Below are 19,989 nucleotides of genomic sequence, written 5' to 3'. Positions count from 1 at the left end.
TTACGTAGTGTTACATAAACTAAGAGTTGAAGTCTTTACCCCCTCCTCCAAAATGCTGTGATTTCTGTTTTCTTTTTTCTGTGCTGGACCCCTTAATGACCTGTTATTGGAAGTGCTGGAGTGTGGGATCCCATCCCTGTGTTCGCTAAAGAAGCGTGCATGTGTGTGTGTGACATCCATTTTAGCCTTGTTATTTACTGATATCTTACAACCTCCTGACGAGAGCTGTCTTAAGCGAGCGCAAAGACAATTTGGTTGTCCACCTGTACAATGGCAATAAAACAATCTTGAGTCTTTTGAGTTAGCGATCACCTGTGCTGAAAAGCAGGTTGAAACAATGACATTTGTGTAGAACAAAGCTTCACTTTGCATCTAAAGAAAAACGCCTAATTGCTCCACTTTGACCCCTGCATGTTTATCCGCTTCAGGTTTCAAACCATCAACACCACCTTAGAAATCTGTCCTTCCTTCATCTGATGCATCTCTGCTGGCTGCTCGCTGCTTCTCTCCGCTTGTTGTTTTTGCTCTGGTTTCCAGTTGCTATAGCTAGCAGCTCCCTGTGGATATGTGATGCCGTGCCCCTGGCTGCAGTTCACACACTCGCTGTCTCTCTCTCTCTTCTCCCTCTCTCTTACTCTCTCTCTCTCCTTCTCTATCTTGGCGGGGAGAGAGTGAAAGGGAGCGAGGATGTTTACCATGCTGCTTCCCAGCTTGTCTGCCTCAGCCCCAGACTCAGACCAGAGACAGAGAGAAAAAGACATTGGTGGTGGTGGAGGGGGGGGGGGGGGGGGGGGGGGGCAGAGCGCTGCATCTTTTTTCTCCTCTTTCCCTCCCTCCCTCTCTCTTTGCCAATCTTTCCCTTCCTCCACTCTTACTTTTATATTTCTTGTCTTCGCCTGCCCTCTAAAGGCCAAAGGGCGTTGCGTTCTCTACGTTAATGTGTGTGTGTGCGTGCGTGTGTGTGTGTGTGTGTGTGTGTGTGTGTGTGTGTGTGTGTGTGTGTGTGTGTGTGTGTGTCAGCTAAACTGCATCAGGCAGCGGCTTTTGCTCAGCATGTGAATCCCCTCCCTCTGCTGTAGCTTCAGAGCCTAGGTCTTAGTGAGAGGTATTTTCACAGTCTCTCTCACACACACACACACACACACACACACACACACACACACACACACACACACACACACACACACACACACACACACACACACACACAAAGAATGGTGTAATTACCCTATGCTCTCATGTAATCCCTCAGGTGTTGTATTTATCTCCACTGCTGCATATTTGACACCCAGCGCCAATACCTGGATTCACTTCAGTCACAGTCGCTGCACCAAAACCCTGTTCCCTAGGCTATCGTCTCCTAACACTGTGTGTATGTACAGTATGTGTGTTACATCACTGGAGGTCTTTTTATGTTCAAATGTTCAGTTTAGCACTGGATATAACCGCTGACGTGTGTATAATAGCGTTTTTGTTGGAACATTAGTGCATTTGATGCGTAGCAGGAAGCCATTCATCCTTTTATTCTGTGGGTTAAACATGCAATTATAAACAAGAGGAAGAAAAATGTTTGGAAAAGCAAAAAAAAAATAAAAATAAAACAGCACTTGATGGAATTTGAATAGAAAAAGTAAGAGGTAGCTATGCAAATGTGACAAACCGCATCAAGTGTTTGCTCTCAGGCAGACACGTCTACAGTCAGACATGCAGGCTTTCAGACACGCCGAGCCCAGGGCCGTGCTGCAGGGGCCGCCTCTGCTACACATCAGAGTCAAAACGTCTGATTGGAGGCTGTCAGTCAGCTGGGCTTGACAACGTGACAGCAGGAAAACTCTAACTGTTGTTTTCTGCATTTCTTTACCTGGTGCTGGGGAATTTTTGTGGTGTTTTTTTAGACTCATTTGAAAACACGAAGTGTTAAAAGATTGATGGTGTTTGACAATTTAGCAGATTTAGAATTTTGATCATGGTGTAATTTGTCAGGTGATTTTAATTCCTGTATAATGTCCCGTCCTCGGTTTTGTTGCATAATTCTTTGTTTTCTTGGTTTGTTTTATATTTAGGGGGGGGGGGGGGAACATTTATGCAAACTCTACTATCTTTATCTTTTCTGCAGGCACTGTGTTGCTCGTGATTACATTTTTTGCTTGAGAATCCCCGGAAATCCAAATTCTGATGGAGCTGCTGAGACCTCCGGTGTTTCATGCCTGAGTTGGTTTAATTCACACATTACAGTCACTCCTCCTGATTGAGCGTAATAGCGACAGCCACTCCTACTGATTTTGAGGACAGCTTGTTACAGAAACCTGGTGATTATGACCCGCTGTGAACAACCTCCCTCACACACACACACACACACCGCCTCCCTCCATCCCCTCTTCTCCTCCATCTCTGTTCTCTCGTGGCCACTTTGATCAAATCTGCGCTCTTACGCCCTTGACTGCTGCCCCTGACGGCTGACCCCTGCATTAAAAAAAAAGAAAAGAAAAATTCATGCTTATGTAAAAGTTTATGCAGATTAATGCCACAAATTATGCAGATTAAGTTTTTGCCACTCCGATTTAAAGCGCTGACCTTCCCGCTAACAGCAACGTGGGCTCTTACTGATTATCTCATAACTTAATACAGCAGCTGACAACATGTGAAGAGCAATTCTAGAATTAACATTTCATTTGTAAGCTTTAAACGGTTTTATCCGTGAAAAGACTTTTATTTTACAAAGATGGCGCCCAGGAGGTGCACGATCGTCCCTCTTTAAAGCACCGCACTTCCTGCAGCCCCACAGTTTCTGTCAAAACCCAAAAACAACTGCCAGCGGTGGCATCAAGCAGCCTTTCAGCTGTCTGCGCGTCACACCGAGCCTCCACACAGCCGTAAACTCACTCATAAGTGGCAGCAGCATTGCCAAGGTTGAACAGTCAAGTGCCATCAAGTGCAGTTTGCCATAGAAATGGGTCTATCTGAAAGCAAACAAAGGGCTCACTCTTGACTCGACCCACTCCGTGTAGGCTAAATGTGCAGAGGCCTGTCTGACACGGGAAAATGGCTTTCAGCCTGAATAGAGAGCAGAGAAACAAGATGGTAAATGTCACCATTATAACTTTGCTGGCTTTGTAAGAGGAGTGAAAAAAAGTGTTGAATTCAGCTCCGACTGTCACTCCCGGAATGTGGCGGCGCAGGACTGTTACGGTACAGTCAAGGTCGCTGGAGGTGTTTTGAATTTATGAGCGCTAGTTGCAACAACTGATTTAAATCGACGTGCAACCCCGTCATCGCCGAATGTACTTCCTGCCAAGCACACACGTGTAACAAAGCAGAAATCTGACGCTCCAGTGGAGTTGGGAGCCACCAGTGGCTCAACGGCGATGAGCTCGCTTACAGCACACCCTCCATCAGGTCACTAACCCTCAGCACATTTAACACAAACACAAAGTGACCTGCCAGTCGCAGAGCTAAGGCGAGGTGTCAGCTGAAGTTAGAGCTGAAGTGAGCTAATAGGCCCGTCTGGCACTGAGAGCCAGTGGGAAAACAGCTGTTCATTTAAACCTTCCACTCTTCACACTGTGTGTTTGGATGAGTTTCTCTCAGCATGTGTGTGTTGTACAGCAATATGTGTGTGTGTGTGTGCGCGCATCGTTTATTTCTGTTACTTTGTCCTGCCACTGACCCGTGCCGCATCGCTTCTGCCTTATTTGATAATGATGCTGCAGTGGAAGGTAGCTTGGCTGTAAGTCTGTTTGGTCTCGGCTTCAACTCACTCATGACTCTGAACTCATTAACCTCAACGTCTGAGGTCAGTCTGTCACGTTAAAATGTAGTTTTGACAGAACTTACTTGTGAACTATTTTCTGAGGTTAAACATCTCAAAGCAGAAATCCATCTAGAGTTGGAAAATGTAGTGCACTTTAAAGGTGTGGAACACTGAAAACATTTGTAATGATTATTTCTGATTATGTGAATGGTTTAGCGTGCAGGAAACGGAACGTCTCGGCTAGTAGAATCTAACCGTTAGCATTAGCAACTTCACCTAACGACAGAACTCCTCCAGGTTTGAGGTATTTGTGGAGATAAAACCTCAATGCTGCAGAGCGAACTGAGTCAGTGGTAGAGTCGTGTTGCTGTTATCCAATCCGAGGCGAGATGTCCAAAATATCAGGAAATAAGACTGAATCTGGTCGTCTGAAGCTACTTTCTCCTCTGGCTGAATTATCCGTCCTGAAACAGGTGCACCAGAGCTTTTATTCCCCAGAGTATGACTTCCAAGGCATCTATTTCCTACTAGAGACCACTGCAAATGTAATAAATAAACAAGTGAACCACGTCTGTAATGCCTCCATTACATCCCAGAACAGGGCAACACTATCGTTTTTACAGATTTCTAAAACATTATGCATAATTCCTGAAAGGGGGAAACTCTGGGTTGCTGCTTTATGGTCTTTGCTAAATCTTCACTGTTGTATTTAAACTAAAATAGCTTTTACATGTTAATTAAGGCTTTTGCAAAATTTTGAGAAAGATGACTCTTTTAAACAGCACAATAACAAACTGCTTTTTCTGAGTAATCACACTGAGTTTTGGAGATAATTGTTGCACAGTTGAATTATATTTTTAGTCCACTCACACCTTCTTCTACGTGCCGCAATGTGACTATGCAAGCTGTTATGTGCGCTTTGTGCCAAATCCGTGTAGCATATGGAGCCGCTTTGATTTGTGTTGAATGTGTTTATGATTAGAAAAACAGAAAAGCTTCTGATCTGATCTCAGAACTCTTTTGTCTTCACCAGGCTCAGTGCTTCTCAGGCAGACTGATGAAAAGGGACGGAGTCCTATGGATCTGGTCTCTACGCTGGGTCAGCAGGAGGAGCTCTTCAGCAGCGCGGAGGTTGGAGACTCGGCCCAGAGGCACGAAGGGGCCGAGGTGTTGAACCTTCCCCTCCTGGAGGCTGGGTCCTGTCTGCTGTGCCACCTTGTCGTCTCCTACCAGCTGGAGCGTGGTCTGCCCGGCCTCTTGCAGCCGATAGACAAGCCCAACAGCCTGGTCTACAAGCTGGTCAGAGCCTTAGAGACTCACCCGCTCCAAAAAGTGACTTTGGACTGGACGGATCAGCGAGCGGTGAGGCTGGTGGAAGATGTAGAGATGCTGCTGGAGCTCAGCCAAGGAAAGCACCAGGAGCAGGTGTCTCGGGCTGTGAGAGAGTGTAAAGGGGAAAGCACGACGCTCCTGATGGAGATCCTGGAGAATCTAGGGTCTCGTGGTGAAATGCTTGTAGCTGATCTGTGAGACAGGATTAATGTTCTGGAGCAGAACTACACAACCCGTTATTTACATCATGCTGGATCTTTTTCTTCAGCCTTCCCTTAATGTCAGGAACTTGTGATTTAGAGTCCTTTCTGCAGAAATACCAAATTAAACATTGGTTCTGAAATGAGATCAATCATGTCCAAAAAAATGTAATAGAAGTTTCTGAAATGGAAATGTATATTTATTTATCAATCTCTGCAGCTTGTTTTTAAGAACACTGAACTACCGTAGTTATTTCTTATCTGTAGCTTTTCTCTTTTTTTTATAGGAAAACATGTTTTTATTCACAAAATAAATAAAAATAAATCTGCTCTCACTTCCTAAATTGTGTAAGAATGATAAGAATCAGTTTTATTTAGAAAGGTTCGGGCACCCCTGATGCTTGAGGAGCAGATGCATCAGTTTAAAGACAAAACAAGAAGCATCATTTTTATTTCTAACTTCTGTAGCTAACTTTCACTCAATAAAAGTCCCAGTTTGAACTAGCTGCATTGCAAACCATAATCAGTCCACTCCCGTGCTTAACAGGTAAAAACTTTTCATGAAATTCTGCAAACCCCCGAAAAGCTTTTTTGTTAAATTCTTTTGGATGTTTTGGGCTTCAATCACGTTTTTTCTCGTATTTCTCAAGGCCATCATGTTCATATTGTTGCTGCTTTCTTTTAGAGTCAAACTGTGGTTTTAATGTCAGTCGCCACCAGGGGTGGACTGGGACCAAAATTCGGCCCTGGCATTTTTACGACTCGTCGGCCCTCAGTCGGCCTTCCACATTGGGAAAGTGGTGGGGGTGGGGTGTGTTGCCGCCCACGGACTCGTCTCTAGGCCGAATGGGAGCTCTAATACGGACTGGGATTGTTAAATTACAAGCAGGGCCAGACCACTGCGACCGGGAGCCCTGGCCTTCCAGATCAGCTCATTCTCCATGGGCGGAGATCAGCGGGACGTTAGCTACATGCTAACGTGGTAAAACAACTCCTACGTCATCACTCTGCTTTGCTAAAAACGCCCGGAAAAACGCTGTTAGTTTCGGGTTACCATGTAGCTAATGCTCTGTGGATCACCAACTGTGGAGTCGTGTCGGCCCAAGCTGGGCAAGCAGCCCACCGGGACTGTGCCAGAATGCCAGATAGGCCAGTCCACCCCTGGTCGCCACCAAAGATTTTGATCACCCAGACTTCAATCCGACCCACATCATTGCTGCTAAATGCTATTTCTGCATCACAATAAGAGAAAACTGCTTCGTGAAAGCAGGCTGCTCTCGTCTCTCTGTTTATTGGTAATTAGGTATTTAGATTGTCAGAGCTCAGATCAGTTCCCATAAAGGAGAAGGGCTGAGCTAATCGTTGGAACAAACATTTATAAAAAATCTAATTCCCATCATCCAGTTTTATAACTCTGAAGACCTGAACTCTCAAATTCCCACGTTCTACTTTCAGGATATTATTTTTGTTCTTCCACCAAAATGAAAAGTGACACACAGTTAAACCAATAAGGGTTGACTAAAATGTGAAATGCTAGCATATTTGGTGGTGTTTGCTTCAGTAATCCACACTGCAAATTTTCAAAAAAATATTTAATCTATTTTTTTATGGTTTTGTTTTTGATCCCTAAAATAAGCCACATACATCAGATGCTACTCATTAAATTAAATTTATGCAACGCATTCCGCACGCTTCCTCACACAAACTCAGGAAACAATGTTGGTCGAGCACAAAAATAAATAAAATGACAGGCAGAAACCATCGCAAGCGAAGAAGATATCATTTCGAAAATAAGGGCAGGCATACACCTACTTAACAACAAAATCCATCACCGATTACCAACAGGCATACCGTATAAAATACAATAAATTAATCAGTATTCAGCTTTTCGTTTTACAATGTTCTTTAAAAAATAAATTCTCATTACAACTCGTTGCAAATAAAAGTGCTTTTTTAAACTTTCTGATACATTCTTCTTTATATTTCCTCTACATTATACAAAGTCACACTTTGGTTTGCTTTAAAATAAAAAATAAAACAGCCTAAACAAAATAAATAACATAAAATAGACAATATTTAGATGCTGTGCCACACAACCTTCACCACAAATTGAAGCAAAATGTCAACACAGAATAAACACACGTCAGAGTTTCTGTCTCCTCGGGCGTCGTTAAGGTGAATAATCTACCCAGAGAAGTTGTTGGTACTCTGGAGTGACAGATACGGGCATGATATCGGAGTTTTAGGATGAATGGATGAGGAAAGGAGCAGGAGGGGGGTCAAGAAAATGGCACTGAGACGGACGGATGTGGTGAGAGAGTGACTAAGTGGCAGAGAGGAGCCCTAGCTGCAGAGAACAGGGGTTTACAGCGTTAACAAGGAGAGGAGAGGGAACCAGAAGAAGAGGCAGGGATCAATAGGATGAGAGGAGACCTCCTCAAACATCGGCTGTGCTGTGATCTTTCAAGGGAGGCTCGGCAAGCAGCCCAGGAGACCGTTCCCTCAGACAGGGTCGCAACCCCGCTCGCTGACGAATGAGGGAGTCGCAGAGAGAGCAAACGGGGAAAAGCATGATGGGAAGTGGCTTCTGAAGAAGCATAAAGAACACACACACAAACGAGCACTCCCCCATCCCTGACATCTCAGGCCCGAGTCCCCTCGGAGCCTCGTCTTGTCACACTATGACTTGCTGCTCATTTAGCATCTCAGCAAGCTCAACAGCAAAAAACAGCTGGTGCTTGTGCTGCTACACACACACACACACACACACACACACACACACACACACACACACTTACACTTTCTCTGACTGAACCGAAGCATCAGTCTAGAGCTGGAGGGGAGATGTTACTGTAACACACAGCTTTGCGTCTTTGATTGCGTAAATGTGTGTATGCAAACACTCTCACTCTGTAAATACTCGGCTCACACATGCAAGCCTCTGTCTCTGGAAAGGCTGATCAAAGCTGAGCTGTGGGCACAGGAGGTGGGGCAGATGGAGAAGGGCGGCCAGCCTGGGGCGCAGCATCACAGAGAGCATGTCTGCGTTTGTGCATGTGTGTGTGAGCATGACTGACAGGGAGAGTGTGTTCCTGCTCAAATACGGCACTCTGCTTTTCATCTGTGAGCAAGTAGTTACACCGTGCGCAAGATGTAGTGGATGGGACCTCATGAGAGGATGGTGGAGCTCTTTGTTTCTGCATGCATGCATGTGCACAAGTGTGTGTGTGTGTGTGTGTGTGTGTGTGTGTGTGTGTGTGTGTGTGTGTGTGTGTGTGTGTGTGTGTGGCAAAGGCAAAGATAAGAAGGAAAGAGATCAGCCTTTCTAACAAGATTAGGGCTGTGGCTACCTAAAGGCCTGCCCACCTGCCTGGTTGCACTCTGCATAGAATGGGTGGCATCTATATAAACCAAGCTGCAGCTCATGATCCAAGAAAGGTGCGTGTTTGACTCACTGAGAGTCCCAGCATGGTTTTCAAACATTACAAAGAAATATCTAGAGTTCTTACAGGTGGAAGTGTCTTTGGCCCCTGCATTGAAACCATAACAAGCCCATATTTAATTCCTGGAGGCTAATTGCTAATCAACTTGGCTAGCAAAGTTAAGTGGAGATAATCCAAGTTACTGCCAGCGAACATAACATTATTAACATATTAAGAGGGGATGACAACAGAAGACTCTCCAGTGCATAAACAACTAAAAAATATATAAAGATTTTACTAAAATTGTTTCCTAAGTTTCGTACATGTTGAATAAATGCTAACATGTTGTACAGAATGTAAATTTAAGGCTTGTGTTTCTAGAAATATGGAAAAACATGTTTTGAAAAAGTTTAAAAAAAAGAGTCTAATTTAACTTGTGTGACAGTTGTGGCAATCAGAGGGGTCCTCGTTTTTTAGCTGTCAGAGTGAAGAGAAACAGTTAGGAGGGACGCTGAAAAGTACATCAAAAACACGACTGTAGAGGAGATGATTCTATAATCATTTTCTCCTTTAAAAATTACACTTAAAAAAACGTTCAAACCAAAAATGAAGTTTAAGAGACTAATTTACGAAATAAAAACAAGAGGTTGAGTTCAGTCTGGTCTTCGGTGTCCAACATTGGATAGTCAGGAAAATAAAAAAAGAGAAGAAGAAGAAGAAGAAGAAGAAGAAGAAAGGAATCCGTGGGTGGATGTAGTGGATCTACCCGGGGTTGTTTTTCTTCCTTTTATTTGGACTGGGATTGGGATCCAGTTTCAGCTCTCTGTACTGCACCTGTTAAAACACACACACACACACACACACGCACACACACACACACACACACACACACACACACACACACACACACACACACACACACACACACACACACACACACACACACACACCACTCGGTCAGGTGGAAAGAGTAAAGGATGCTTGAATAGCACAGAGACCCTCCAGAGGCTCCGGTCCAGCTGTGTGGAACACTGGCCTCAAGGAAGGGATTACACTGATTACAACACACACACACACGTCCACACACATGCATCTACAAAAACAAGGCAAGTACACTATTCGGAGCTTCAAATACCCTCACTCATAGACACAAAACAAAAATAAATACATTTTTAGACACACACGCATGCACACACACTTTCACAGATGCGTAACGTGGCCTGAGGGAAGGGATCACACAAACAAACAGGGCAAAGGCTCATGGGAAAGCTTGGAGAGACAACAGTCATCTTAACATTGCAAGATGACAGATTAACAGAAAGGAGGAACTAAAAAATACACTAGAAACCTTTCAGTATTCTTAAGTTTTACTTCCTACAGTATCAAAACACTTCCAGCTTTTGCAATGGTCTAACTCCACTCAAAACTTCACATAAACCTTACTATGATGCCAAAATGAGGCATTGTGGTTGTTTTCTTCTCTTTGGACAGCCGATTACCCCCAGAAAAGTCCAAAATCAGCACACGCTGCCACAACTACCCCATTGGAAATTGGTTTTGATGGTACGAAACAATTGAAAAACCAGGAAATTATAGATCTGCTCCAAGCTGGCGTCACTGTCCAAAAAAAAGGCACCAAAATCAGCACTTAAACAACTTAAACCTGGACAACGTTGCTGTACCATGTCAACCGCCCCAAATGAGTCAAAGCCTGTAGTAAAATGAATAAATCCAGACTTTAGGCCTAAAAGAATTTTTAAATAAAAGTTAAACCTGTGGCGAGAAAACTGCTGCTTTCAAATTCACTAAGAAGAACAAATGGGTCAAAGTTCAAAGGAAGAATGAAAGGCCATAGTTGCTGATTTGAAAGAGTAGTGACGTCGTACATCCAGTGTTTTCAACATGGATGTTGGTGGTACTGAGTTAAACCACATGTGAGTTTAGTTGCAGCAAGCTTAATTGCCTTCATGGAGACTAGTGGTGAAAACTGTAATAACAAAAAAGAAAAATAGCTCAATCTCAGTCTGAGTGATTTTCTGATTTCGGTGCATTTTGCATCCCACAGATTTACCTCAAGATTTTTCATATGACGTAATTTTAAAACAAGAAATGGAAATTATGTTCCTTTGCATTATGACACATAAGCATATGTTCAAAAATATGTTTTTAAAACTTTTATGAGTTGCTGAAGAGTAAAGGTCAGACAAATGAGCATGCCCCCATTGCTTTTTCAACGAATATAATGTCAATATAAATAAACAGTGATAAGAATTGTTTTCTGCCAATATAATAAATAAAATAAATAACTTATCTATAAATTTATCCAATATAATCACATCCCTCAGTTTTGTTCACCCCATAACAGCATGCTAATATCTCCCCTTTTTTAAAGTATCATTCAGTCAAACCTTCTCTGCAGCCAGGAAGTGACATTAATTATTTTCCAGCTCGTACAGTGAAGTTGTTGTTTTGATCATCATACTGACATCGTCAAGCTCAACCTTTCAACACTGTTATTTGCATTAAGGATATTTATGATTGTTTATTTTTTACCTCTAATTATTACTTCAGAAAAATAGATTAATTCCTTGTTTCTCCTTCCTATATGCTGGTCCGTATGCTAGCTAACGTTGACTTATGACTGCTTTTAGCTACAATCTTCAACCCAGTAACATTCAACCGCATAAAACGGTGAACAAGCAATGAATACGTCTGGGCTAAACTATTACTGGCCATTGACAATAAGGAATATTGTGTGGCTGTGTTTGTTGACTTGGCTAAAGCCTTTAATCATAACATCTTACTTAGCAGGCTCAAACATGTCGGGCTTTCTCAGGCATGCTTGGCATGGCATGGCAAGTTATATCTTAGGCCGTACGTAAACAGTGAGAACAGAGCATTACCAATCTGCTCCTCTACCTCTATCTATGGACACTCCTCAAGGGTCGATACTGGGCCCAGCCTTATTCATAATCTATATCAATAACATTGGTCATGCTGTTGACAGTTCTCATAAACATTTATATGCAGACAACAACCTTTTTTTTTATTCATACAGTTCTTTAAATGCAGCTTTGTCTTCAACATGCCTTCTCCAGCTTTTATCTTCATTTAAACACAAGTAAAACAAAGTTCATGATCGTCAAACGTAACTTACCGCAATCAGCTTTCCACCCTAGTATTGTTCCCTGGATGGTACAGAACTACAATTTGTCAGTTCTTAGAAGTATTTGGGAATCTGGCTTGACAGCACACTTTGATCTGTACTCACTCGTTAACTGGCCATCACTCCATTCCGACAGGATGTTACACTGATATCAATTTATATACAAAACAATCAGAAGAACACCATTGTATCTTTGCTCATTACTCATCACTTAAACAACCAGCGCAATTTACATTCCCGTAACTTAATCTCTATGGTTATTCTCAAAACTCGCACCTCCTTTAGCCGCTCCTCATTCCAGTTTGCTGCTTCCAACGACTGGACTGAGCTGCAAAAATCATTGAAGCTCACTACCTACAGTACATTCTATTATCTACCTTCACTAATTCATTGCAATCAATAGTTTCTGGTCAATGTGCCTGCTTCTGAGTTTTTTTTTAATTGTTAGAATATGGAACATTTTAATAAAAAAAGCTATATTTTAATAAATAATACCTCCCGGTGTGTTTAGAGGTGTGAAGAATTAATGTACCGTTTATCCTATAAAAGCTATATTTAAATAAATAAATGATCAAATTTTTATTTTGACAGGCATGACACTAGGTTTGTGCTTACATGTACCAACCAATAGGAGGCACAGTTGCAATAAAAGGTCTGCTTGGCAAGAGGCTGGAACAATGGTTAGGGTTCTGAGTCCAGTAGACGTTCTAATGGTTAATACTGTTGTAAAATAAGCGTATTAGTAGAAATTATTCCTTACCCGGTGCATCACTGGGCATAGTGCTGGCTGGTCACTTCACGTATCAGCAGTGAACCAACACCTGACGGCTGGGAAATGTGTTCTGTTGTTGCACTACCACCACTAAACACTAGGTTTCACTATAGTGTCCGTGTTCCATATTAAACCTTTAAGTCTGTTTTGATTGCTTGTACATATTATATATTAGAACAGTCCTTTGTCTTTATGTCTAACAGTTTTATCTCATTTTTATCTTGTTTGTTTTCATCTCATCTGTTTTTCTTTGGTGTAAAGCTAACTATGTGTCTGTTGCTGCTGCCTCTCGGCCAGATCGTCGCAGTAAATCAGACGACTCATCTGGTTAAATAAAAGCTAAATAAATAAATAAATAAAATAAACTATAATTTACCAAAACATTGCTCATCATATGACTCCTTTTGTCTTTTGATAATTACTGCTTTAGTAAAACAGAAAATAAATCGTAGCGCATTTCTTCCCTAAAAGATTATCTTTGAAATGATCATCGAAGAAGTTCTGCCCATTTCCCAGCAGGAATTGATCCTCACTTGATGTGAATCACTGCAGATGCAAAAGCGGTGAGCTCTTCTAACGGGGGGGGGGACATGTTCTCATCTGAAAGTGACGGACACAAATACAACGGCACCACAGCAGCTTAACAACCAAAGACTGTCAACAGCAGCCGTTCACTTTCAGTTGTACACACACTAATGCAGTTGCAGACTTAGATAAATCCAAGACACTGACAAGCACTAGCCACTGAATCAGAATACTAATAGAAAAGAAAAAAAAATCTAGACTTAAACTCAGCACCAAAGAGCCAGCGTTGTCTAAGAAACATCTCATACGTTGACGTACTATAGGCTACTTTGCTTGTCTGACTGACACTCGCTCTGATTCCTCAGGCAGACAGCAAACTGACATCAATGTGGTTTTTCTGTTGTGTCTCATGGTGAGTCTGTCTGCTGTGGACGAGAACGGCAGCATCTCAGTACTGGCTGAGAACGAGTCTTTGTCACACTTCTGATACCGACTTCTACTGTCGCTGCAACGAAGCCTTCCGGTCCTGCGCCTCAAATGCATAAATCCTAGATGCAAAATCACACACTTGAGTGTGTGTTTCTGCCCCTGCAAAGGCAGTGGATTTACATTTCCCACTCTTCACACAATGCATGTGAAGATGAAGCCTTGACACACAAAACGAACACAAAGTTTACAGATGCGCCATTCTTTGGGTCGATTCTCTTCCTCTGCCTTGCAGCGATGGTCACCAATGTCCTGTTAAACTCACAGAGTGGTTAGGCTTACATATGTTTCTCTCTACGCCTCAACAGGGAGCCAAACCAGAACGATTTGGGTCTGGATCCGTCCGACTGTCCACAACATCCTACTGAACAGCTGTAAAAACACGTCTTTCTGAAACAACAAAGGAGGACATCTAAGAGAGATTGAAGAAGGCAAAATGATGATGGAAGAAAAGGACAACGAGTAAGAAAACCCTCACTAAAGAGACAGTCGAAAAAAGAATGAGAATGAGTGAGAGCTCTGCCAAATAGAGCAGACAACAGGAAACATTAAAAAAGACAGTAAAGGGTTTATGTGGGCCCAGCTGGTTGTAGATGCATGTGGGGCTCATCGCATCAAGTCTCCCACACTAAATCCATACAAGAACAATAGACTGGAACATTAATTTAAGCAGCAAACAGAATCTACACGTTGGATTTATTTTGGCAGGTTTGTTCAATTAAAATAGTTTAATATAAATTTTAGAGTAACCCAGCCTTTCCACAGGATGTGTAGGCGACATGTAACGTAATGGATTCATTACACCCACGAGCTACCTTCCCACAGGAAGCGTCTCAGATGTGAAACAGCAGCGGAAGCGTTCCACGCTGCCTGTCCCGTGATGTCACACAATGACTGAAGTACTGAAAAATCACGCGTGGCCATGGTGTAATTTTTTTACTAGTTAAATAATTGAAAAAGTGACTTTTATTTTGAAAGCTTCCAGATGTTTTATACAGCTTTCAGGTTCAACTTTCTGTCAACCTGCTCAACTTGATGTATTCTGGAAGTGTAGTGTGTAAAAAAATATGCTTGAAGCGTAAATTTAGCGGACCGATGCAACAGTACGCCTCTGGGACGTTTCCAAAACACTACGCTTTTTGGCCGGTGGAAACGCACCCATCCACTATCATGGCAGCTAACTGCTACGCACTTGGCGGATAGGCCTAACTTCCTGTTTCTTTTCATGCTTTGTTCGTCTAAACTTTTTTTTATCCATTTTTTGATCCTGTTCTGTTAGCTTTAAACAAGTAAGCATGGAACCCAAAGTAGGGCAGGTATTTTGTCGGATCACTTGATGTTATTGGTCCCATTTATACGGCCAAACACCTACAGCAGCAAAAAATAAATAAAAAAAAGAGAAAAAAACAGAAATGCAGCGGTTTCATTCTGCACGGTGACATGCCTGTCCAAACAAAACTCTGTGTGAGTGCATACAAACAAAGAAAAGTTTGCTTGTCAGTAGAAAGTAAGGTTTTTTTTCTTGTAGCATAGCGAAGGGATCAACAAAAAGAAACGGTGTAGGGGAGAGAAAAAAAATAACAATATTTCAATCAAACAAGAGTTCTTTTTTTCTGTGAAGAGCTGCCAGCCAGGAGAAATGGGGCTCGTGCGTCACAGGTTCAATTCCACCTTACAGGTGACAGGCCTGCCTGATGCTACACCCTTGGCTCCCCCGCTCACCTCACCTAATAACACACACGCACACACACACACACGCACACACACGCACACGCACACACACGCACACACAGACACAGACACAGACACAGACACACACACACACACACACACACACACACACACACACACACACACACACACACACACACACACACACACACACACACACACACACACACAGGCAAACACCAAACCAGCGCAGACAACAAGAGCTAGTTAAAGTCAAAAACAGACGAGAAAGCTGTGGAAGGCAAGGAGAAAGTGGGGCGTTAGCAAAATAAAAGACATCAGAATAGGGTAAAAGTAAAAAAGTGAGGTAATGCAGCAAGCACAGAACCAATTTGGAACACAAGTGGGGAGCTTAAAGGGAAAACAGACAGGAGAAGAGGTGTGTTAAGACCCAACGCTGCTCAAAGGCTCCTCCACCCTCGCTCCTCTCTGCTCCCACATGTTGACAGTACAAGTGCAAAACAGGCTTTGAAGTGTGCTCTGCTGAAGGGGCGCCGCGTACCGTGCATCGTGCTTCGTTTAACAGCGTTACCCATAAAGCATCCTGGGACCTGCTCCTCTCTCTCCCCATCTCCCCGTCTTTCATTCTCTTTCTCCCCTCTCGCGGCGAGCCTTTTGACAGCGATTTGATGATGCCAGTGTGGGCACAAGACAGACAAGGTGATGACAGTCAAGTAAAAAAACAAAAAAAAAAACTCTGATAGGTGAATAAATAAACAAATTTCCGGTAAAAAAAAATTTTAAGGAGTGCCATTTTAATGACATTGTTATTCTCCAGCTCTTTCACAAAAGTGCAAAAAATCTCAGTGTTTTTCTCTTTTTTTTATCTTAGGTGACACCTAATGGAGCATGAGGGTTATTAAATGTTTCCAGGGAAACACTAATGTGTACACTTCAAACATCTGCACACCGGAGGAGTCAGCACTCAAATCTGCAGTGTTGAAAGAAATGTCATACCAAGGTGACATAAGCCAGTAAGCAAAGGGAAAAAAACCCGAGAGAAAAAATGAATCGCAGCAATATGGAAAAGTTTTGCCTATTAGCTGCAGGGACACGACACATACCGAACAGTGACTAATTGTCTGTTTTCTGTGAAATGTTTAAAATTGTTTTAAAGGTGGCAAAATGAAGGGGAGAGGCGCTTCTGCTAGATGTGACCGATTGTACCTGGCAACTTTTCAACCATTAACTATGCCACCTTCACTCCCTTTACGTCCGCCGAGGTTTCACTGCAAACGTAAATGTTGCCTAAAAGTATTAACTTGACCCCCTGCTGGTCATTAGACCCTAAATTGGAATGCATCCTTATTTTTGTTTTGGGGATTCCATCCAGCACCTTTACAGCTATCATAAAGGGCCACTTGGCATGCTAATTGCCTCGGCCCTACTTATGCTCTCCCTAGCTCACATTCCTAATAGTGTCATAAAACATACTGGTGCACTGGCACGTTCCAAACGCCAGGTAGGGACTACTTCACAATATCGGTTTGGCCTTGTTTAGGAACAAACCAAGGATTCCTTGGTAATGATTGTAGGGATAGTTTATACTGTAAAAATCCAATCAGAGACATGAAACTGTTATCTAAATTTGACACACATTTTTAAACACCATGACAGGCTTTAGAAATTGCTACTCATAGATGGAGTTAATGAGAAAAGCGGTGGAAAAATGGAATGGGGTTTCAGTTCTTAAAAAGGGACATTTTGTACCAACTCAGTGGCCTAGTGGTACGAGTGTCTAAGCCTAAGATTGGGAGATCGTGGGTTAAAATCCACAGTTGGGTCATACCAAAGACTTTTCAAAATGGGACCCAATGCCTCTCTGCTTGGCACTCAGCATTAAGGGGATCAATTGGGGGTTTAACCTCCAAATAGTTCCTGAGCGCAGCAATGTCTGCAGCTCACCCAAGGGGATGGGTCAAATGCGGAGAACACCTTTCACCAGTATGTGATGACTAATGGGACTTTAATCTTTATTACAACGTTTTTTTTCTTGAGTTATAATAGTTCTAAGGCCGATTCGAAAGATGTCTACCAAGTTCACTAAATCCCTCTCACATGAAGGGGTTTCAGCATTTTTATTTTTTTCAGTACTTTCCAGAATGTGCGGTTCAGTGCTCTGTCACTTTAAGGGAACAAGTTAGAGCTGGCCACACCAACTCATGCCCTGCTCAAGCTGCTATAAGCTGAGAAGCTCCAATATCTAAGAAGGGCTCAGAATTGCTGATCCTCCAGCAGCAGCTCTCTTGCACTTGAGAGGTTTTATGCTGATTACCCTGTTTGTGACATCACAAATGGGAATATTTTGAAACTGCTCATTTTAGTCACGTAATTCCTACAACCAAACACTGACAGTAACCAAATAGATTAATTTTTTTCATGTTAGGAGTCTACATTGAGGCAGCAGGTACCTTTATGGCAGCACAAATAGATGCAGAATGTAAGCTTTACATAGGATGTCTCCTTTAAAAGAGGCTTTACAGTGGTGTTAGAGGCATGATGGTGTTTTGAGTGCATTCTGTTAAATAATGAAGCATAAAGCCCCTTTCTTGTAATTGGATAATATAAATGTAAATAAAAAAAAGCACAGCATCAAAGTTCTGAGGAAATTCCACATTTTTTTGTAGTTATGATTGACTGTGGATAGGTGCAGCTGCCCTTTGTAAATAAAGTCATTAGGATCTCATCAGTTCTGGTTGCACTGAAGCACCTCTAAATGACGCGGAACACTGCTCTCTCTCACACACACACACACACACACACACACACACACACACACACACACACACACACACAAACACACACATGCACCCCACATGCACGGCTGCTGGGAGAACTTGTGGGTGTGATTATGGATGTGTGTGAGGTCACACTGGGGCCCTGAAATAGCACTTCATTAGTCATCCGTTGTGTCACGCAGAGTAGACCTGTGCATCTATGCCAGCGGGTGCTACAGACGCGTGCCCGTGAGGGAACGCTCCATTTGGATCTCAGCACCTCTCTGCATCATCCGAAAGCCTCAAGGGCTTTAATACCCACTGACGTATTTGACCCAGTAAGGCTGGGGGGTGGGGGGTGCGGGAGCAGGCAATGAGGTGAACCCACCACCGGAGGCAGAGGTAGAGAGCACCGTGGAGCAGAACGTTCTGGTCCGTTTTTAGCCACTGACTGCAGAGCAGACAGATTTCTTAGAGAACTAACCTTTGACTTCAAATCAGCCCAAAAGCTTTCCTGTTTTCAAACGTATGAACTGTATCCTGCTGAGTCATTTTAAACAATTAATCAACTCTACTTGAACTTTTGTTTGTTTTTCCAACTTCCATCTTCAGCTTTCCACGGTATTGCCTTTTTTAACCTCCACTGGCATCATGACTCTATAAATATCAGTGAAACCTGACAACATTTTCCATTCCAACACCAGCAGGAATAAATGTACAGTAGCACTTACAGCATCACTTATACAGTAGGTACAACGTCAGAGACACAGGCGCTAGGCCAGACTGCTACACCAGCAGCCACCTTCTCGAGCCAGCAGGCCCTCATTAGGGGCCTTGTAAAAGGCTTGTACCTGCCGGGCTCGGGGAGCCTTTGCCGTTACACGCCCGCAGGCTTCAGGTGTGTAAGGTGGCTGCACTTCAACAGAAGGGACAGCTTGGGCTCATTTAAGATGATGGCCTGCCCTGTGCCTGCTGCTGCAACCAGCGGCTGTAAACTACAAAACTGCAAAGGGGCCAAAGAGGTGGAGGGGAATCAGGGGAGGGTGTTTCAGGGAGCAAGGATTATGACCCTGTAAAGATGAAAGACATCATGTGCAACAGGCAATCAAAGAGGAAGTGTGTCAGCACTGATTATTGGTCGTATCAGAGGCCCCGGGTCATTCAGACTCTGCCACCAATCTGTGTGTGTGTGTGTGTGTGTGTGTGTGTGTGTGTGTGTGTGTGTGTGTGTTCTTGTACATACTATATGCTGAGGACCATTTTGACCATTTTCCTGACAAAGTGAGGAAAGTTTTTTGGTCCTCACTTTTTTTAGAAGCATACCAGAAGCTTACTATACCAGTTAGAGGTATAGTGTGAATTAAGTTTTAGTGAAGGTTAAGGTTAGTAATAGATCAATGTTGATTATGGTTAGGGTTGGGGTATGGGCTAGGCATGGTGAAATCACAAAAATGAATGGAAGTCAATGGAGCATCCTCACTATGACAGAAAGACAGACATGTGTGTGTGTGTGTGTGTGTGTGTGTGTGTGTGTGTGTGTGTGTGTTGAAATCGGCTGAACAGGGCTTAACAGCCACTGTGAACAACGTTGGTGCTAGGCAGCACCACAACTTTAACAAACTGCCGTTTTATTGGTGTTTACACCGCACTTCATCTTGCCTTGCACAGCATGTTACAACTGACACACACACACACACACACACACACACACACACACACACACACACACACACACACACACACACACACACACACACACACACACACACACACACACACACACACACACACACACACACACACACACACACACACACACACACACACACACACACACAGAACAGGCATGTTAAGTCCTCCGTCTCAGACTTCATCTGGTCCAACTGA

At 43.0% G+C, this 19,989-nt stretch overlaps 3 protein-coding genes across 5 annotated transcripts in view; 1 reads left to right on the top strand and 2 right to left on the bottom strand.

Moving 5' to 3' along the window:
• Window positions 1–745, bottom strand: part of kiaa0825 (KIAA0825 ortholog) — a 204,770-nt gene extending 204,025 nt beyond the window's left edge. The window contains exon 1 of the mRNA XM_070546078.1: window positions 450–745. The gene's annotated coding sequence lies outside the window, so the exon portion shown is untranslated. The remainder of the gene's footprint in view (window positions 1–449) is intronic.
• slf1 (SMC5-SMC6 complex localization factor 1) overlaps window positions 1–5,627 on the top strand; it is a 43,483-nt gene extending 37,856 nt beyond the window's left edge. For both annotated transcript variants that reach the window (XM_015972422.3, XM_015972420.3), the window contains exon 18: window positions 4,785–5,627. In XM_015972422.3, coding sequence (XP_015827908.3) covers window positions 4,785–5,281 — 497 coding nt within the window. In that variant the 3' untranslated portion in view covers window positions 5,282–5,627. The remainder of the gene's footprint in view (window positions 1–4,784) is intronic.
• Window positions 5,628–5,813: 186 nt separating this feature from the next.
• mctp1a (multiple C2 domains, transmembrane 1a) overlaps window positions 5,814–19,989 on the bottom strand; it is a 189,247-nt gene continuing 175,071 nt past the window's right edge. For both annotated transcript variants that reach the window (XM_070546081.1, XM_070546082.1), the window contains one exon: window positions 5,814–9,539. In XM_070546081.1, coding sequence (XP_070402182.1) covers window positions 9,468–9,539 — 72 coding nt within the window. In that variant the 3' untranslated portion in view covers window positions 5,814–9,467. The remainder of the gene's footprint in view (window positions 9,540–19,989) is intronic.

This window comes from Nothobranchius furzeri, chromosome 17, assembly GCF_043380555.1.
Source record: "Nothobranchius furzeri strain GRZ-AD chromosome 17, NfurGRZ-RIMD1, whole genome shotgun sequence".
Taxonomy (NCBI): domain Eukaryota; kingdom Metazoa; phylum Chordata; class Actinopteri; order Cyprinodontiformes; family Nothobranchiidae; genus Nothobranchius; species Nothobranchius furzeri.
Note: the sequence above shows the minus strand (reverse complement) of the source record. Positions and strands in the feature narration are given on the sequence as shown.